General features: G+C 39.9%; 3 protein-coding genes across 6 annotated transcripts in view; 1 reads left to right on the top strand and 2 right to left on the bottom strand.

Moving 5' to 3' along the window:
- Positions 1 to 21,345, bottom strand: part of KLHL2 (kelch like family member 2) — a 271,198-nt gene that overhangs the window by 83,865 nt on the left and 165,988 nt on the right. The gene's annotated exons all lie outside the window — the stretch shown is intronic.
- APELA (apelin receptor early endogenous ligand) lies at positions 3,156 to 8,460 on the bottom strand. Of its 2 annotated transcripts, none has more exons than XM_084518157.1 (3): positions 7,875 to 8,460; positions 7,527 to 7,639; positions 3,156 to 5,202 (listed from the first exon to the last, which is right to left on the bottom strand). In XM_084518157.1, exons 1-2 carry the CDS (start codon positions 7,948 to 7,950, stop codon positions 7,551 to 7,553), a joined length of 165 nt encoding a protein of 54 aa, XP_084374283.1. In that variant the 5' UTR covers positions 7,951 to 8,460; the 3' UTR covers positions 3,156 to 5,202; positions 7,527 to 7,550. The 2 variants fall into 2 exon arrangements, with proteins under 2 accessions (XP_084374283.1, XP_084374282.1); XM_084518156.1 differs by having other exon boundaries at positions 3,156 to 5,225; positions 7,875 to 8,400.
- Positions 8,672 to 21,345, top strand: part of MARCHF1 (membrane associated ring-CH-type finger 1) — a 404,383-nt gene continuing 391,709 nt past the window's right edge. For 2 of the 3 annotated variants that reach the window (XM_084518145.1, XM_084518136.1), the window contains exons 1-2: positions 8,673 to 8,851; positions 11,831 to 11,911. The gene's annotated coding sequence lies outside the window, so the exon portion shown is untranslated. Of the gene's footprint in view, positions 8,852 to 11,830; positions 11,912 to 21,345 lie in introns of all 3 variants that reach the window. The other variant, XM_084518138.1, reaches the window with a different exon arrangement.

Below are 21,345 nucleotides of genomic sequence, written 5' to 3'. Positions count from 1 at the left end.
TGACAAGTGAGCAACTGTTTTAAATTGTGCAATGACTTTGAGATCCTGATAGTTTGTTTTTATTCTTTTAAGATGCTGTGGAGCAGATCATCTTGAGAGCCATCGCACAGCACACACAGGAATATAGGACAATGAAGTGATCAAAAACCTCCATGGGCTCATGAAGGACAGGTCCTGCCCAACTAGCTTTGTCTGCTGTGACAAGATGACCTACTTAGTGGATAAGGGAGAAACTGTAGATGTTGTCTACTTGGATTTTGGTTAAGTGTTTGACACAGTCTCTTGACACCATCTCCCATGGCATTCTCCTGGAGAAGCTGGCTGCTAGACAAGGGTATGGTTGGGTGGGCTGTGAGAGTCCTAGTGAGTGGAGTTCAATCCAGTTAGTGGCTGGTCACCCATAGTGTTCCTCAGGGCTCAGTATTGGGCCCAGTTCTGTTTAGCATTTTTCTTTATCATTGATCTGGACGAGGGGATTGGTGTCCTCTGCAAGCAGCCTTAGGATGCACTCAAGTTGGTGGGATTGGTGGTCGGCCTGAGGGTAGGAAGGCTCTTGGGGAGGGATTGGGGTAGGCTGGGCTGATGGGCTGCATCCACTTGTTTGACATTCAGTAAGGTAGGTGCCAGGTCCTGGCTGGAAAGCTGCCAGCAAAACGGGACCACCAGAAAGGGGCTGGTCAACAGCCAGATGAATGTGAACCCACAGTGTGGCCAAGGCCCAGTGGTAACCTGGCCTGTATCAAAAGTATTATGGTCAGCAGGATGAGGGAAGTGATTGTTCCTCTGTACTTGGCTCTAGTGCAGCAGCTGAGGGGATGGGGGCTGCAGCGAGGAGGACATCAGTCACTTGTCAGTAGGACAGCAGGGATGTGGTGGAGTCACCATCTCAGGAGGGGTGTGGAGGTGGCACTGGCGGACGTGGTTTATTGATGGGACCTGGCAGGTCAGGGTGGTGCTGGGTGACCCTGAGGACCCTTCGCCACCCCATGGCAGCTAAGCCCCTGTCTGCAGCCAGAGACTGAGGGGCACCTCCTGCCCTGGTGCCAGGGCTGCCACGGGGCACACCGGGTGTTCTAGGCACTGCTAGGCTGCAGCGCCTGCGGGTGGCCAGGGGCCTGCGGGTGGCCAGGGGCCTGCTGGATACTGAGGTGGCAAATGCCAGCTCACTGCTGCACTGGGGCACAGGTGGTTATCCCCATGGCTTTGCAGGAAAGCCACCTGTAGGTTTGGGAGGCTTGAGAAGTATTTCCTACTGCCCAGCATAAGGTTCAGGGCTGCCCCAAAATGGTCACATCATGGGAGTTTTAAAAATCTCTGAATGGGATGCTGGTGTGGGCTAAGTACCTTGTATACGTCAAAGAGACGTGGCGAGGATCTCTTGTGAATGCGTCGTATGCAAGGTAAAGGCTCTCAGCGTTTGTGTTTTCTCAGTAGCTCATTGTGGAAATTACTCTGGGCAAACACCTCCCTGTATCTCACCTCACAAAGGAAATCACTGACTCCAAAAAACTTCGGAATTTTCATCTTTTAAGGCTCTGTTCAAATACACAGCAAGCAGGCTTACCCTATGGAAAGTCACTGTTTATCAAAAAAAGGAAAGTGGTGTCAAGGCACAAAGGCATGTGGGTAGACAACGATCTGACCTTGAGATGGCTTGAGACATAAAAAAGCATCATCAGCACTGGAATTTGTTAGGCTTTTAGGCATCATTACTAACTAAAGACAGGCTGCGATCTTTGTGCTGCTGGAGTTGTTTCCCACTTTGCATAAATATTTTGCTAGCTGATGGCTAGCAAGAAAGATAAAGGCCATCTACAGCAGTAAGAGATCAGTATGCTAATTGCACTTGTCTGATGGTATTCAGACACTTGGAACTTACTTACCATGCTAATGCTTCTCCCGATTGACATTGATACAAATCTTGCGTGACCCTTAACAAAATATGGCTTTGTGTGTCCAGATATGGAGGTATTTATAGCATATGTATGTGGCGTAAGGGAAATATTTCCAGTCTTTATTCTTCTATAATTTCCTTTTTTCCATTCTGGAAAGGGAAGAGGTGAATTGTTTATTATCCTTTGGGAACACACTAATCTGCTGTTTCTCACAACAGGCTTACATTTACCTCCATTTCCTGTTGACTTGCTGTTACATCATTTTACTTTTCATGGTAAAATAGCCAATATAATGTAAAGATTTAATGAAATTGAGTTTCAAATAAAATTCTAATTTTTCCCATGTAACTGCAAGACAAGGAATTAGTTCCAAGTTTCAGAAACTCGCATTTGGCTTTGTGAGTTTGAGGGCAAAACATAACTTCTGATCAGGTCTTTTGATCGTTAGATTACATCCATGTGAACCTCAGTTCTGACTTTCAACAGTGATTTGCACTCAAATTTCTTTTAAACATACACCCACACATGCACGCAGAGAATCCAATCAGTTCAGCTGTTGTAGCACCGTGTCTACATACTGCATGTTTATACATCTAATCACCCTGTTATGCAAAGCTGTTTTTACCAGATTAAGCTTATGTTGCACAAATCAAATGCAAAAATTTCAACAAAGTCAAGGGCAAATCCAACTCAGCTGAAAACGAGGTCCTGTGAAGCCCTGCTCCCACCGAGGTTAATGACAACACAATAATGTGCAACACAATAATGTGGCAGCACCACTTGCCACTTAATTCTACTGTGCAAGACATGTAGCATTTGGAAATTTATTTATAGTTTCTGACCTGTAAAGGAAGAAATCACTGCTACGCTTTAGACTAATTCTGGACTCTCTTTTTGTCCTGAAATAAGGTCCTTTACTTTAATTAGTGAGGTTTCAAGACCCAGCACTTTGAACTAATTAAAAATCTTGCTTATTTTAGACATAGAGACAATGCAGTCTGGATTCTACTGTAATCTCATGGTATTGTGTCACGTCATTACATTAAACAATAGTTATTTTAAATTAAGTTGTTTTTATATGGCTTTTATCAGAATTCAGTACTTCTAGAAAGATAGAAAATGTGAGAAAAATGCTTACACGAATAAGTACTATTTATCAGAAATTGAGTAAGAAAAGGTTTTTACACACTGATCCCATATGAATTTACAGTGAAACTAGACAAACTTTCAATTTTCTTTAAAAGCATCACCTTTGACATCTTAAGAATGTTGTAGTTTATTTAAAATGATACATCATTATTTGAAGTGCATATTTTTTTACAAAATATACAATTAATTATCTGGTTTATAAACATATCTATCAAATATCACCATCAATGTCTGTTTCAAAGAAAATGTTATCAGGATGTCTAAAAAGAACAGGCATTTAAGATAATTTTGTAGGGACTGACATCGAGCTTCTTAGGATACTTTGTTACTTGTTTTATTTATTTTTATATTTGTAAAGGTACATGCATATATAACCCTCTGATAGATACTTTTTTATGACTTCATCAAAGTTAATTGAATGATTATCCTTATATAAAAAATCCAGTGCCACACTATATCCATATACTCATTTTTAAGACATAACTGTTAAATAGTTACTTTCAAGATTTCTTGCTTTTCCATAGTCTTTGCCTTTATTTCTAACCAGATATAGCCGTGGATACAAATGAATGCTAAGTTAAACAGCTAATTTTGATTTTCCAAAACTCCAGAAGAGGGTGATTATAAACTTTTTTTTTTAAATATAAGAGAAATTTGAACCTCTGTCATGTTTTGCACGTTTGAATCTGATTATGGTTTCAAATTCTTAGAGATGAAGAGTTACATGTGGACACTCGTAAAGTTTCAGCTACCTGATTTTCAAGATTGCTGGAACTTTCACTTATTAGAAATTGTTTTATGAGACAGAACTCTAATACTGAATTTAAATCATTACACTGCTCATTTTCACTCATCTTTATAACAATTCCCTCTATTTACAAAACTTTTGACATTTAAAGACACAAAAAAATCTGGGTATGACTTTGTTTTGCTTTATATGTAGTTTGCAATTTCTGATTATATTAAAAGTTGTTGAGTTTATCTTTAAAAACAAAAAGAAAAATAAAAGCTAAGTGTATTCTTGACCTTCCTTACTGAAAAGAACAGCCTGTTTTTCTGCTTTAAGTTCTCATTCATTGTAGTGTTATGTTCCAAGTGTTCCATTCATTTTAATTACAGGAATAACGTACTACAGAACACTGGGGTTGACCAGACAAAGGTTTCTTTTCAATGGTCTATTTTTATGCTCTATTTATAAAACTGTCATGGGTATTTTAGGAAAACTACTACAAAGCATATAGATCTACATTAACTGAATTTTCAAATCTGTTTTAGCTCTCTGGTCTGACGGACCAGTTTAAGAAAACAAATGATAGGCTTTGCAGTAACAGCTCATTAGACAGAAGGATGGGCTTGACCTTAAGGCCTGACATGGGAGATTTGAGTTATCAGTTTTGCAGTAGGTTTTGCATGACCCCTAGCTAATCTCTTATCTCAGTGTGCCTCAATTCTCTACCTACAGAATGAGGGATAATACCCCCTTTACTTTCTAACTCTTCACTGGGGTATCGCTTGCTATACGTGAAGCTGGTAGGACCAGAAGCATGGTGCTGACTTTGATACTATTACAGTAGCACATACTACATCACTATTACGACAAATCCATAAAGATGAAAATGTAGGTGTTAAAACATATATATATTTATCATTAATATATGAAATTATTAACTGAAAATGGACTTTCACAGTTCTTTGCTTAAGTCTTGACATCACACTAAATATTGCCTTGCATGCACAGTCAACAGCATGTCTGAATTCTCTCAGTCTTAACAGCACAGACCATGAAGAACCCCCCTTGGAAAAAGCCTTCTCAACATCATGGGAAATCCATTTCAGGTATCAGATGTTTGATTTGGTCTTTAACTTCCACGGATCATTATGAGATTCAAAGAATTTGTATGAAATGTTTCAACCAGGTAGATTCCATGTACATCTTCCCATCACCATTTCTCCCTCCCCCCACTTCTGTGATGTGAGTCATGGGTCTTTGTTCCAGGTCTTGCAGAATGTGGCATACAGGACTGTTGAAAATGTTCATTTCAGATGGACTGCCTCAAAACAGGATTGTTGTGGCTGTATCAGGTCAGCTGTTGTTGAGTTGTACTTACAACTAACTTCTCTAATCAGTTTAGTTGTTGCAGCTTCCACCTTCAAAACACTGAAAAGCCCATTATGAAATTACTGGGGAAAAAAAAAAAAAGAAAGAGAAAGAAATAGCTATTTATGAGAGATTTAGTAATCCAATATCTTATTCGAAATACAATATATTATTTATGAAATACATAGCTGAAATCTGAGGAAATTCCTCTTAACTGGGAAACTTAAGCCAAAAGATTTTATTTTTTTTCCATCTGTTTCTCCTAATTTTTCTGTATGTAAATGATGAATAATCAAGTTCAATGGCTTCATCACTTCAAATGTTGTGATAAAGAGAGGCTGCTACGTTCATCCCAGTTTCCAACTACCTGTTGAAATTCAGGATTAAGGGTCCATCCTGTTTGCATCTGCAAATAGCTTTATCCATATGTACAACTCCATTGAGACCAATAAGATTACTTGAGTGAGTCGAGTTACCCAGGCATGTAAATATTTGCTGAATTAGGACTAAAACTGGAAGGGAATGTAAACGTAGATGGTAAATCCTACTTAAGATAAAGGAGCTGAGCACCCACAATGCTGACTGGAGTTAACAGAGTTAGTTCAGGTGCCTGTCACCCCCTACTCCCCAATCAAGCTTTAGGGATTTTTAAACAATTTTATAAAACAGAATTCTCTTTAACTAAATGCCTACAAAGTATATTATGTATTAATAACTACACTGTTCTGCTTCATCTTTGACTTTTGTTACAAGCAATCAGCTCCCTACGTAAAAGAAGACAACTATGAAAATAGCTTTTAGATTGATATTCTCTTGGGAAAACAAATCCAGTGTAAATGCGTATGTATCATGCAACTAATGCGGTCTCAAACAAAGTGCATTATATAACGTTTCAGAGAACATTAGAAAAAGTGTAAGTGTTCTCCAGGCAGACAATCCCCAAACTACTGACAGTTGAACTGCAAGAAGGGAGGTTAAATTACTCTTTTTAGAAACTGAAGCAAGCCATTCAGAAGTCATTCAAGAAATCCCTGAACCTAAATTCCACTGTCCCTGTCATTCAGCTCATTTAGTTTCTGCATGCCAAGTGAATTGATCTGATTATCCGTCTTTTTAGATTTATATTTAAATTGATGAGGGAATCTCATTTAATCTGCCTCTTGTTGAAATTAACAAGTGATGAGAGAGGGCATTCAGTAGTAAAGCATCCTCCTTGCACATCCCTCTCTACTTGTAGTTCTGCCATTGAGTCTGCAGCAAGACTGAGTGAGATTAAACCTAAGATAAGGTAAACTTTCCTGGGTCTCTGAAATTTGTCAGTTTAACATCCCATATGTACTTTCCATGTGTTTATAGGACAACACTATACAGTGCAATGGTATCTTTATGAATGGTTTATGAATGGGGAGGGCTACAGCCTCTTTAAGCGAGGCAGTTTCTGCATTGACAGAGATTCTTGGTGTTAGCATTGTTAAAAGTTTGACTTTGGTCTTCTTTTCACTGTTAACTGCTTAGTAAATCGAAACATCTTGGCTCCACAGAGCACAGGTTGTGCCATCATTTATGATGCTCTCGAGCCTGGGGCTACATTATTTTGATATAGAAGGAGTTTAGAAGATGCAAAACTATTGACTGCATGTTTTATTCATCCTTAAATTGCAAGAGCGCCTCGGTTTCCTTTTGATGCCTTGCCTATTTGCATATGCTACCTGTGTGCTTCTACAGGCACTTACTATTTGAATGTATATGCCCTCATCAGCTATAAAGCATTAATGTTTTGCACTTGTATAGCCTTTCAACCGAGGATCTCAAAGCCTTTCACTGACGAGAATTACAGTCCCCTTTGAAGTGGGTAAGTGCCACTACCTTCATGTTACTGACAGCACTCACTGGCTAGAAAGCCCAACCGCCTCCTGCTCCAGCCAGGGCTCTGCGCCTCCCTGGGGGCCGTTACGCCTCAGTTTACCTCACAGGCGCCAGTGCTCGCCCTGCGCCTCCCTCCGGCTCGCCCTGTGCCTCCCTGAGGGCTGTTTTGCCTCAGTTTACCTCACAGACCCGTGCTTGGTGCTGGGCGCAGGGCTTGTGAGGCCACGTCCCTGGCAGGGTTGGGCTCCCGCCAGCGGCTCTGGGCGAAGCGCACGTACCCCGCGCCTCGCCAAAGCCCTATTTTCGGCACAAATCCCTCGAGCCCGGGGACCAGACGAAACCAAGCCTGTGGTTTGGTTAGTATAAACGCGCCCTAAAGCGTCTGGAAACGTAGGTGCAATTAGCAAACGCGCTTACTCTGCCGAGCGCTGGCCGCAACCCACACGGCTTTTCCACAGAAGTGCCGCGCGGGGGCCGGTGCCTGCGCCCGGCCGTGCTAGCGACCACACACGCCTTACCTTGCCCGGGCTCGGCCGGGGGGCTCAGGGGAAGGGCACCCGGGAGTGCAGCGGCATGCAGCGCCGGTGGGAGCAGCCGTGCCGGTGGAGCTTCCTGCGCAGGGCCAGGTTGGCTGCGGGAGAAGGAGGCAGAGAGAGTCAGGGAGTCCCCGGTTGCAAAAGGGGCGTCCCGTCCCGTCCCCCCGGCCGGGACCCGCTCCCTCGCAGCCCCCTTATCGCCCCGGCTGCTTTCGGGGTGCCGGGCTCCGGGAGCGGGTTAGCGGCACCTGCCTCCCCGGCCGGCCGGCAGAAGGACGTGGGGGGACCGAGGGGAAGAGGAGCGAGAAGGCGCGCCGAGGGGCTGCTTACCTGGCCTCTGGCTGGCGGCGGGCAGGAGGCTGGCCAGCAGCAGGACGACGAGGCACAGCAGCTTCTGGAGCCTCATCCCCGCGGCCCCTGGTACCGAGGGGTGCCGGGCAGCAGAGGGCAGGGAGAGCAGCGCCCTGGGTCCGGCCGTCTCACATAGCGCGGGGCAGCCCGCTCCCCAGCCGGGTTAATGGCCACACGGGACGGCCGGTGCCTCCCTCTGCCTTGCCTTGCCTCCCTCCTCTTCTTTTTTTCCTTTTTTTTTTTTTTTTTTTTTTTCCCCTGTCACTCCCCCTTATTTTCCATAAGCAAACAATGCGGGGATGAAAAGCCCGTGTAAACAGCAGCTCCCGTCAATGCGTTCGGGGCAAGGAGCCTCCCGAACAATGCGCCCGCTCCCCTTTAAATTCAACCCAGGCACGGAAAAAAAAAAAAAAAAAAAAAAAATATGCAAAACGAGACCCGCTCTGCCCTCCCCCATTTGCAACTGTTTAAACTTCGCATTGCCCATGCTGGCCCCACATGCAGAAAGCCCGGGCGGGGGCAGGAAGCGGCCCCCGGGGCCCCCCGACCCTGACGGGCGTCCCCGGCTTGGGCAGGGCCGGGCTGAGCCCCGCCGCCCTCAAGTAGCTGCGAAGCGGCGCCTATTCTGGGTGGAATTGCTCGCAGTTAAGGCTAATGGGGGCCCTTTGTGCCAGCAAGCGTTTCTAAAGGCTCAGAATATTCTGGAATTAATTTGTGAGCTTGGGGGGGTCGGTGGGTTTTTTTTGTTTTTCACAGAGTGGGGTAAAAGGGGGGGGGGAATTGCTGCCGTGTGACAGGCACAACAAAGTGACGTTGGGGGAAGCTTAGGTAGGACTTAAGGTGTACAGAACCCCGCCTGTACCTTGCGGTATGTTTTTAGGAGATGATAGGGACAGCTAACTTAAACTTTCACAGCCTGCGCTGACAAGAGGTGCTGTGAGAAGATGCCGGTGCAGGTACGCACCCTGAGGGGATGGACGTGAGGAGATGGACAAAACCTCACAAACAGTATTACAGAAGCGACGGGTTTGAAGTCTGGTGAATTACTGGCATCAGTGACAAATTGACCGATCCCGTTCTTTTTTAGTTTGTTTCTTTTTTTTTCAACCTGAAGGTTTCCTGGGAGCGTACACCACCCAGTGATGTTACAAATGAGAATTTGTGCCTTAGGGGACCAGGATCGTGGTCTGAAATAGACAGGATAGAGTAAGCTTCTGCACATATGAACTGCTGTTGTTAGTAGAAAAGTATCATCTGAAGTGGTTTAAAGTTCTAAACCTTTACTTTTTAATTCATGTACCCCAGTATTTTGTCCCCATTACAGGTTTTCCCATTTTCTTTAAATGCCTGTTTAACTCGATAGCAAATTCTACTCCCTCCTCTTCCAGAGTTTTACATCATTACAGGGTTGCTTGATGTGTCTAGGTAAAGTATGTGAGTATGGACTAAAAGACAACTTGCAACTTTAATGCATAGAGCAAATAGTTACTAGATGTTATTTTGAACTTCTGTAATCATTTAAAATTGTATTTAAAATGATTGCTGAGGAAGGTGTATCTGACAAAAGAGTACCAAGGGAGATCCTTTTCTTATTGATCACATTGGTCTGTCATAAACAGCACGTGTTGCCCAGTGTTCATTCAAGTTGGTATGTTGTCTGTCCAATCTCTGGCTTTTATACCAAACTTCTAATTAATATTTATGCTTTGATTTCTTTGCTGAAGTCAGAGTCCTGTGGTGCCAGTGACAGATTTGTCCTAAAGTATGTTTGTGTCTCAAATACGAAGGTGATGGAGAGGGAACTGAGACAGTGGAGAAGCAGTGTGTTTGGGTCACCCAGCGAGTTTGTGACAGTCGGAGTTGCATCCTCAATATCCTAAACCTCACTCCACTGGGCTGCTGTTAGGGACACATCACCACAAATTAGGACATGCTGACCACCTCTTTCATACGGCCCCGTAAATGATGATGACTTCCAATCACCATTGAGCTATATTAGATTCAGACTCATAACCTTAAAGTGAAAGGTAGTAAAGACTTCAAAGTGATAGGGACTCTGTAAATAGTTAAAACGGTAAAAAGAATGCATAGACCATTGCCAGTCCCTCAGGCTGTCTAGGCCTCTTCTACACCTGTATTTGTCGAAGTTTACAGACATTCTGAGGAGACAGCATTTACAAGGATTTGAATAAAATATGATACTTATGTGCAATATTTATTTATTTATTTTTAACCTTAGTTTAGTATGATGTATTCATTCTGCAGCTACTCTGTGCAAAAGCTTACAGAGATTTATTTGAATAATAAAGTCCAAGTCACTATAGCATGTGCATCACAGGCTCCTTGTAATTCTGATGTAAGTTAGAAGTGGTTTTTGGATGCTTACCCACTGAAGCAATTTCTAAAATGTATTATAGCCTCACTTTAGAATTAGTTGTTCTTTTGGTTTCCTTCAGGTACTTACTTTAATATTACATACTACAACTTGAAATTAGGCAAAGGACAACCAGACAACATGTAGTAATGTATTATTTCAGCCTTTTTTGCCCTGTGTTTTTGTTGTTGTTGTTTTCTGTATCTGTGTTGTTGTTGATGGGTTTTGTTTGTTTTGTTTTGTTTAATTGGCTTAAGAGGAAAGGCAATGTAAAGTACAAAGGAAATCTGGAGGTCTGTATATAGTGCTTCATGAATTGGAACAGGTAGTTCTTCGAGCCAAAAGCTGCCCTTCTCTTCTGTAATCTGAATGAAACACGTGAAAAGGATGATGATTTAATCGGGATAGGATTAAATATAGGATTTATAAGCTATATTGCTGCTATTTTTCCAGATGGCACTGTATTCCCTCCCTGCACTTTGGTAGCATCAAAATAGTCAAACTGTCAGATTGCTTCCAGAAAGTGAAAAACACAGGCAGTACTTAACAGAAATTATTTCAAAAGTTACAACAAGATTTTGGACATGAATTTTTTTCCTTTCCTGGACATCAAATATTAATGAGAAGCAGGACATAGGGCATTGTCTTTTAGTTAAGACTGTATGACACATTTCAGTAACTCATATTCAGTGTCTTATCACTTCACAGGGTATATACATTGTTCTACATGACATTTTCCATACAGTTACAGCCTATTTATTAATTTTGGGGAAAAAATCATTTGATATCATGCACCATTTCTAAGAATAAGATTGGGAGAAATAAAAGAAAAGTTAAAGTATCTAATTATCAGGTTATCTTGTCAAATATAAAAATGTATTTGGTGATAACAAGCGAGAGCTAGTGATGTTATGTTTTGAAGTCAAATTTTGTGGTGGAAATGGAAAGCGATGGAGCATAGATACTTTTTTACAGAAAGATGCCTTCTTTTGAAGACAGATGGTGTATATGACAAAAGTTATATTGAAAGATGAAATAGTGGGCAGGAGCTGGAAAATTGATAGGCAAAGATGTATGATAACAGGAGAAAAAGATAATTGGGTACTCCCTTGTAAGGACTAAGGGAGCATTCCCTATTGGACTGGTAGTTGAACTCCATTTTTGAATCCTACCTTTCCTTTTAAGGCTGGCACATAACTACATACTCCAGTGAAAGATAAGGTGTCTTGCTAATCTTTGAGAACAGCTTTTGAGTATTATCAGGATAAAATGTTAAATAAAGCTTATCAGGAATTAATTGTTATATACGGTAATGCTGGTTTCAGTCTCACTATCTCAGTTTTTCTGCTTGGAATAACATATCTTTCTATCGTAAAGATGCAATAAAAATACAACAATCATTGTAAATCTCTATTGTGCTTGCAGTGCTGCGCAAAGACATGAAGAATGCTCAGCAAATTGATGATAAAAATGAACACTCTTATTTATTTTGACTTAGAACTGTCAGATAAGATTTAATGTCAGAGTTTCTAATCAAATTTTCTACCTTTGTATTCCCCAGATTCATCTATCCTGCTGATCCTGAGGAATTATTCCACTAACAGACAAGATCAGGATAGAACACCGACTTCAGAACTACTTGGTAATCCAAATTATTAAGTCTAGTGACAAATGTCATTAGGCTAAATTCTAGAGTTTTCTTAGTTCCTTTATATTATGTTGTGAGATAGTATATGAGCTATGCAACAAATAAAAGAAAAAAAATAACAGGAGTTGCTGTTTGAGGGGAAAAAAAAAGTTGGCAAAAAAAAAAATGCTCAAAGGGATAAATTTTGAAATGTTGCTTAAGTATTTCTAATGCTTTTTTTTTTTTTTTTTTTTTTTTTTTTTTTTTTTTTTTCCCACCATGAATGTCATTGGGTTTATTATCTCATGGTTTTATTGGGTCTATGTGCCAGCCACTGATATAGAGGATAGTTGGTATGTGTTTTTTTTTTTCAGACCAGGGTGTAGAATCAGAAGCCACACATAGTGTTTGCCTCCTTCCTTGACTGTAATTGTGAAGACTACTTTTTCTAGACAAAACTCATCAGCTTGAGAATTATGATTTCATGAGAATATGATGCACTTTCTGTCATGATTTTAACCTGTGCTTGGAAACTAAATCCCACTCAAAAATTAAAACTCATTCATTCTCTTTTGCATTTTATGCTTTTTCTTGGGGGGCGGAAACAACAACAACAAACAGTTTCCCTGACTTTTTGTGCTCAGCTGCATTTCCTGCTTGAAGGATGCCAGTGCTCCGGAAGGAGATGGTGTGTGAGCTGTTCATCAAGCAGAAAGAATGCTTACCAGTTGGGGCCGTAACCCGACACTGGAGACAGATGTGCTCAAGGAAAGGAAATGGGGGATGGCTCAGATTAGGTTAAACCAGTTTCTCTTTTTTGAGAGAGGTTTTCCACATAAATTGCAGAGATGCATAATTTAGAATGTACCTTTTCTTTAATTTTAAACTGGAAAGAAAATTTGTTTTGTCCATGACCTTCTGGGTTTTCCTTCAGTACAATTAAAAGAATAGAATTAAAAGAATAATAATAAAAAAGAAGAACATCCTCTGGTAGATTTCAGTCATCCTCATTTCTATTGTGTATCGAGGATCTATTTAATTTAATACAATGAAAGTAATACCAGCCATGCACCTGAATACTCATGAAGTCCCTCCCAGACAAATAATGCTTTTATCAGTTACATATGGAGATGTATTGGTGGGTTTCCTTTTTTTTTTTTTTTTTTTTTTTTTTTTTTTTCTTTAAAAAACATGTATATATATGAGCTTGAAGTTACATTTATTTTTCAGTTGCTTTCCAGGCTTAGCAAACAAATTTGATTCTAAGATTCATCTCAGAAATATATATATATACATTTAACAGGAAAGCGAACAGGCAAACTTTCAGGAAGCAGTGCCTCTGATCCAACCTAGAGTGACCACATGTTCTGTTTCAGCCCTGAGCAGCAACTGATCAGTCAGGTTCTTTTCTGACATGAGTCATAATTTCAGATCTTTTTTTTTTTTTAACTTAAGGAGACATTTATGTTGCCTTAAATTAACGATATTCAAGAAAAAATGCAATGCTTGTACAGCACAAGTTTCTGTAATTAATTTTTATTTGCCATTTTACATTCAAATATGTAACTGCCTTACTTATTTGGACCCTTCATGCCCTAGGATTCAGCAGGGGAAGTCTTTGAAAAGCTATTTTTCATGTTATAATGAAAACTCTCATAACTGATCATGTAAATAAGCAGAACAAGGTTACCTTTCTGCTACAGCTTCTAACATATGCATTTAGGAAGGAGAGGCGCTTATTACAGTATTTAATACACGTTAGGGATTATATTTGCTATGAAAATTTCAGAAAAGAAACGTAGATATATTCTTTTCCCGAACTCGTAAGTTTTAGAGGTTCACATGCGATTGGAAAATAATGATTTTTATCAAAATGTATCCATTTACTTCTACAGATTTTGGTAAGTTTTTCAGAGAGAAAGATTTAATTTCCTGGAGATAGTTTTCTTCATAATTGATCTTCTGTTTTGAATCTGGGCAGCCAGTAGCCAGATACTTTAACGTGAATTTTTATGATGATTAGATGAGTAACTGCTTGAGAGAGAATTTCAAATGACTCTCCAGCTCTTCGCACATTTATACTTCTGACTTTGGATAGTAAATTTCCTTGCAGTTTCAGTAGAATTTTTCCGTGTTGCCTGCAATTTATCATTAGGGATATGGTGTCACATAAAGCTGCTCTGCAGGAAGAAAAAGCTCATCTTCTCATAAGGGGGTCTGCTGTGGTGTTTTACTATTCTGTATAGTTGTCTTTGTTAATCTCCTATTAACCCTCTGCAACCCTAGTCACTGCCGTGGGGAAATGTGCACTTTATGCATGAGTTTTCCCACGAGGGTTTGGACCTTTCTAGTGTAATCCTTTGAACTTTGCCTCCTGGAAAAAAGATTGCAGCTCTGTCTTGCCCTTCAGCACCAGCTAGACTGTGGTCTTTTTATAATTTTCCTGTCTGATTTGTTTCTTTATCTGCTGTGGTCAGAAAGGTTAGCCTTCCTCTTGCTCACACAACTGGTAAGAAGTGCAAAGGCAGAGAAGGTATGTATGATTTTCTGCTTTTCCAACCTTCGTGCAAGCTGAGAAGCAGGAATTCCAAGCTTATATCCAAATAAAAAACATCAACAAATGGAAAAGAACAAAGGCAAAAAAGTCAAAAGCTTTTGTTTAGGAAAATATTTAATTCCTATGTTGTTTGTCCCTTGACTGCTCTGTAGGAAATGATAATATTTTCCAGTTGCATATTACATAGCTGTATTTATTTCAGTGTTTTGCAGTACTTGGTTTTAATTAGGATACTAGCACTTATGTGGTAATTAGCCTCAGGTATTTTTTTTTTAGCTGTTATAGGTATTGTACACTTCTAATAACAGGTTTTCCAAGGGACAAGTTTTATGCTTACTTGTGAAACTTGTCCATACCAGCATTTATTTATTTTTAATTACATACACTGTATAATTCATTTAGTGTACAGTAGTAACACAGTCTGCCCAACTGAAAAGACTGCTCCAAAGAAGCTGTCAGTACTTAAACTGTTGCACTTAAACTGTTGCACTAGCCAGATGACCTCTTTGATCAGTGCTTGCCATGGATCTTGCATATTAATAATCCTACCATTTCTCCCCCTGCACTGATACGGAAGTGGGAAATTTTAAGGAAAAAGCCTACTACGAGACAGAGCATTGTAACCTGTTACCCCCTTCTAATCCCATAAAGTGATTACTGGCTGTACAACACCTATAGCTCTACCAAATAAGGTCGAGTCAGTTTTTTAATGGGTGAGTGTTATCTCTATCAATGGAAAGACCTAAGACTGAATTAGCAGGGATGATGTAGTAGAAATGTTTGTAATGCTTGGCATTAGGTTCGGGGTACAATGTAAGAATATCCCATAGAAGTTGAAGCAGATATGTTTCAACAATGTCTGGCAATAGTTTTGGAGGTTATTTTGCAAGTTTTGAAAAGTGATGATGATTTGTACAGTTTTTACTTCTGCAATATTGGTATGTATTAAATAATAATAATACTTTATGTGAATAAAAGGTGCAGAACAAAGCTGCAAGTAAATTGAGTTGATCTTAGTGTTCACTACAAGGATTCTTGCATTAAGCACTCAAAGGAGATCTTGAGATTCCAGGCTCACCAAAATTCTGTAATCAACTCTGTGTTCACTCAGAAATAGATGAATCCAGGAAACAAAACGGCAGGGAAAAAAAAAAAAAAAAAAAGAAACACAACACAAACAAAACCAAACCTCAGACAAAACATGTACTTCGTGGAAAAGAGGTTACGTTAGGTTATATGCATAACTTAGGCTACTGTCAGGAAGTGCAGTTCATGAGGTGCATTGCATCACAGCACTCAGTAAACTCAGTTGAATTTGGCAATGTTTTTATTTGCGTTTGAGTCTAGTAAATACTTTCAGCCTGCAATTTTCTACAAAATAGCCATCAAAATCTCTGTTAACAGAGACCATGAGAAACTCTTTCTTATAATATCTGTTATTCTCTAAAGCCTATTTTACAAAAGGAGATGGTGTCCTTTCCCTTTCTAACTTGTTCCTTGCTGTGCCCTTTGAATCCTTTAAAAACACAAAGGTGATGTTAGTATGGATACAGGGGTGAAGATACTAATGCATCAGATCTGCAGAATCTGCTTCTTTTTGAATAATTCTTCATTTAGGAGGTAATTGCTTCTGTGTGCTTGTGTGTCTAGTTCTTCCTAATTTGGGGACCAGTGATGGTAATATGCATATTCAGTACTTGATTGATAGTTTAGGTAGTAGCATTGGCATTACATTTCAGATTGGATATGATGAGTCGTAAGAGTATGTAGCAGGATGAATATATCCTAGCAAAGATGTTAGTTGATCAATTTCAGCTTTTTTCCTTCAAGCTGATACAAATATATATATGTATACAGGGCCAAGGAGTAATTAACAATTTCCTCAAATTTCATTACTATGTAAGCTTGTCTAAAGAATCTTTAATTTCTCTTGGCTTTGATTAGTGGACCGATTGATACTGTTGTGTTGCTCAATTGTAAGAGGTTGTGTAAGACAGTTGTATTTGTTTTTTTTTTTTTGTTTTGTTTTTTATACGCTTAGTTTCTCACAAAAAATAAACTTGATGGAAATGCTCATGAAAATAGCTATGTATTATTTAAGTGCTTTGAAGAAGAGCTGTACACTGAAAAAGTGGAAAGTAATTGTAGAAGTATGTCCCACTGAGGTTTAACTTTTAGTGCACCTTTGAAAGCTGGCCTTCACATTTGGGTGCTATTTTGCATATATATGCATATTTAAGGTACTTCTTGCCATTTTATTTTTTCTTCAGTGAACCACTAAGGTAAGGAGTGGATAGGTAGCAGTGGGCTTACAGGATATAATGTGATTTGCACCTTTATAGTTAAGATAATAAATTGGCTTAACAGTTTTCCATCATGATACATGCTGGGAGGAAAAATACCAACATGACCGTCATAGCTCAAGCACGTATTACAGCTGATAGGTAGTAAAGCACAGTTTTACTTTCTGCAGTGAGCAAATTAAATAGGGAAAGCAGTAAGACTCCTCTGGCTAGCTCAGAGCCCTTCCATGTTCAGCGGGCGTGAAGGTTGCTGCACAATGTTCTGGCTGCCACAGCTGCCTGGGGCTGCTTTAGCTCTTGCCTTACTTAGTTTTAGGTTAAACTGTCTTCAGAAGTCTCTAGGGAGCTGCCATTGCAACAGACAGGATTAATGGGATGCAGGAATCCAGGCTTGTTTCTGTCAAGGAAGTTGAGTGGGCAGGGAAGTGGCAGAGGCAGCTAGCAGTAGTTAGGCCATTTCTGCACTGTGTGCCTCTCCAGCTGCCTCACAGTGGCTTAGTAACTTTCCCTCTCCCCTGTTCCCTCTTGTGTTGTCGCACTGCTACAAGGCTGCCATGGCAAAGATTCACTGAATGTACTATTACACAACATCATCCTTACAAAGCCATCTTTTGAAGAATTTTGACCCTGGGTTCAATATGGCTGCAATCACTTGCAGTATTTGTTTCCCTTTTATAGTTTTTGTAACGAAAGAAAGAAACCCCAAGTGTTTGCACTTCTGTCTCATATTCTAGATGGAGATTGCATTCACAGACTTGTTCCTTATCTTCAGAAGATTTCAGTGATTTCCAGCGCTGACAGCCCGGGGAGCTCTCAGCACTCTGATACTGCAGAGGTTGGGAGCTGCCAGTCTGCACTTCATAGATGGAGCCTTGGAGGCGCTGGGCTTTATTTGTTTGTGCTTCACTGCCTGTGACACTGGCAAGTGCCTCTTGGTGTCCCAACTGTTTGAGAGGAGGTGGCCAGAGTTGTGGGCCACCACTGGCCAGGCCTTTCTTGCAGCCTTTTTCTAGTTGATTTCACACTCAGGAGCAGTCAAGATGGGAAATGCCAGCTGGATTAAATGTTTTTATGCCAGCAGCATCTTGGTTCTGCAGTCTTTCTGGAGGAGCCCACTGACTTCCCATCATGGAGGTGCGCTTTTCACACCATGTGGGAAGAATACTGTAGCCTGAAGATCGGGAGCAGCTGAGAACAGGTTACAAGCTCCACAGGTTGTTCTGGCAGACAGAAAACGGCCTGTAGATTGTAGCCTGGACAACCGGAAGGCTCTATTTCAACTGGAGACCACAGTTCAGAACAGATTTACAGAATGAGCTTCGGTGGTGCTCTTCACAAGACTGTGATCACTGCAGTGCTTTACCTATACCAGGTTCAGGTGTGTGAGCTCAAGTAACCGCAGCTTTGTAGCTGTCAGGAGGAAATAGCCATGCTCCTGCATATTTGCTCAAGTCCTCTGATGCGTTTATGACCTGTGCTTAGGGCCGTGCTGCCATGGTGACAGAGAAGCCCTTCCTGAGCTAGCTGATTTAAGACCATCATTGAATTGGCACTAACTTCATCCTGATTAAACAACATGAAATGCTGTGTATTTAGAGAGTTAAATAAATTATATGAGGGCTTTATACACATGTGTTAATGCAAGTACATTCTACTTGAAGATCACCAGCCACGGCTTTTATTCTTCTGAATTGTCTATTGACCATCACCAGCATGTAGCAGAATAATTAGTCCATGTCCATTCATATATGATAATTCATAGAGTTTCTATATGAATTATCTGACTAACATCAGGTTTTCATGACTTTAAACACAACACTAGATGTATCAAATCTGTTTTACAATGCAAACAGAAATCAACTGCAGTCATCTTTCAAAGGTACAAACCAAACATGCCATTCTTTGTCACAGTTTTTAAAGAATAGTGTGCATTTACTAGGACTTCCTATTTTAATCCCAACAGCCAGAAACTCATTTTATGGCTTTATTAACAAAGGTAATACTGTAGAATTTCCTCAGTATGCATCAGGTATAACTGACTTGTTAAAGTCATGTTTATACTGCAGAAATACTTCTTTCACTTCGGCTTGTCATAAAAGATCTAAGAGGAACCCAAATAGAAGGTTGAGGCTTATTAGATTCTAAAATAAGCTTCAGTGACGTAGAGTGTCAAACTTGCAGAAAAGTGACTACACTTTTATGTAGAATTTTCCTACAGGTTGTACAGATTGTGAGCAGAATTTAGCAGCTTACTGCTAGCTGGTTGAAATACATTATTTTCAGTGTTCGTTACACTTGTTACACATTAACTAACAGTGTGCTAACAGCTAAGCAAATGTTTGGCAACTGATTAAGAACTTAAAATGAGGTTGTAACATACCAAGAGGTTTTGAGGGCTTACAATTCCTGTGTGTCTCAGTGAGTATTGTAGCTACTAAGCATTCTTCACAGCTTGTAGGCTCTGATGCAGCAGTGCACTTGAATGTATGCCTATCTTTAGCCAATAATCAGATCTATCAGCTCCACTAAGGCTTAAAATCAACTCCATTTGCTTAAAATTATGTGAAGGAATGAAAACTTTGCTGGGCCAAAGTGTCATGGAATAACTAAGGAGGTGTTCAGAAAGTTTTAGTGTGACCAGCTGGAAGACTGTTGAAAACATCTGTATCCAGCATGCTAAGCTGCTGCTCTTTAGTTTAAGGGATCAGCAACAGCAACTGATTTCCTCTATGAAAAGTGTATTCTGTTTGATTGCCACTCGTGAGAAGTTCATAAATACATTTGATGTACTTGTGTTTTGTCCTTACCTAGATAAATGCATGCATCACGTCAATCACATCCTTATGGTTGAGGTAATGCGTACAGAACCAGGAAAGTGATGCTGTTAGGCCAATAGGCATATTTGTTACCATGGCAAGTTTAATTAAAAGTCACTTATTCCCCCGCCCCAGCCTGATAATTCAGGGGGGATAGTTTATATTCACCTCGCATTGTCTCTAGTAGTTTGGGTATAATTTGGATCAATGGATTGATGGCATTGCAGTAGCCACTAACTGAAGTGGCACGGTAAGTAGAAATGTGTAGAAGAAAATAATTACTTTCTTCAGTGAGATAGGGAAAATATCTTCTGATGTATTTCATTGTAAGTACGGAAGAAGATCTCAAAGTCTTTGCATTTTACTCTGAAAAATTGATGACCAATACTTAATGTTGATCAAATTGTAAAAAAAAAAATATGAAAATGTGAGTTATTTGGACATTCCTATGATGTCCCTCTCCTTGTGAGTGATAGATGCCCCTAATTAATACTGGTATAAAACCTGGAAAAGGAAAAGTATTTTCTTGAGTCTTAGCTGAAATACTGTTGGTTTATTCAGAGTTTCACTATCTCATTGGTTATCAAACAGGAAATCCTGACTTTGCTTTGCTGCCCCTGAAAGGCAGTCTTATCAACCAGCCATTCTTTACATTTGGCTCACCTAAGGTTCTTCCACTTGTAGTATCTCACAAAGCGATTAGCTCTGAAAGAAGCAGGTGGAGCCAGCCTGTGTTTAGCACTCTTAAACATGGTTGGATATTTTATTTGTGTGAAGACAGAAAAGATTAATCTCAACTCACAGGGGCTGATAAAAAAGTGGCCTGGTTTCCAGTTTGCTCAGGATTCCACTTACAGAAAATACAATCCCCGCACAGAAGGGACCTTGCCTTCAGTTATGTCAGAACAGTGTTTAGCAATGCTATCAGCTTTATCAGAATGGTAGTGATACTACTAGGCATACAAAACTCAGTTCAAGAATTAAACATCTTCAACTGCAATGACTTTGGAAACGTGCTGTTTGTTTTTATTTTTTTTTGAGTGTTTTGTTGGTTTGTTTTTGTGAAGAAAAAAAGAATTGTCTTCAGTGAAGGGTTCTTTTTTATAGATTTTGTTAGAAATCATCTTTCAGTGAAGACACAGAAGAGTAGAAAAAATTAAAATCTCCTTTGACTTAAAAATACTGCTTACCAACAAAACAGTTTAAAAGAAAACACCCAGCTACCATTTCTTATAACTAATTTCTGCCAGGTTCAACATGCCATATTGACAGCTGTGATGTACTGCAGCTTTGAAGGACCAAGATGTGGCTAAATTCTCGTAATAATTTGGTTGGGGGGTTATTAGGTGTATTTTGATATTTTTTAGTTGATTGTAGCTATGATTCATATATAAAGGCCAGCAGAAACAGAAATAAATCAAATGATCATATTGATTTGTATGATACATATGATGAAATAGATCATATAAACTTTTATTCACTGATTGCTGTACAACTATCCCCATCTTTGAAGGAAGATTTGGAAACACTTGGAGAATTGTGATTTTTAACAATAAATGCCTGTTTTATTTGATGCTTCTAAATTTAAAAGAATCTTACTTCTCTAAGATGACATAGCTGTTTACCCATTAACTGGGCAGCTAAGATCCAGTTCACGACAAATTCTCACAGCAAAATTGCTCATTTGACTTCTTTTTTTTTTCTTCTTCTTGATTTTTGCCCTATGTAGCCTTAACCTCGTGGATGTATGTGGGTTACAGAATGAATTTGCTT

This window comes from Aythya ferina, assembly GCF_964211825.1.
Source record: "Aythya ferina genome assembly, chromosome: 4".
NCBI classification, from domain to species: domain Eukaryota; kingdom Metazoa; phylum Chordata; class Aves; order Anseriformes; family Anatidae; genus Aythya; species Aythya ferina.
Note: the sequence above shows the minus strand (reverse complement) of the source record. Positions and strands in the feature narration are given on the sequence as shown.

Bases quoted from the DNA above. Each gene is read 5' to 3' on its own strand.
- APELA (XM_084518157.1), bottom strand. From the start codon at position 7,950: ATGAGGCTCCAGAAGCTGCTGTGCCTCGTCGTCCTGCTGCTGGCCAGC. The intron at 7,640-7,874 runs GTAAGCAGCCCC...CTTCTCCCGCAG, and splicing joins CGCCGCCAGCCAGAGGCCAG to CCAACCTGGCCCTGCGCAGG.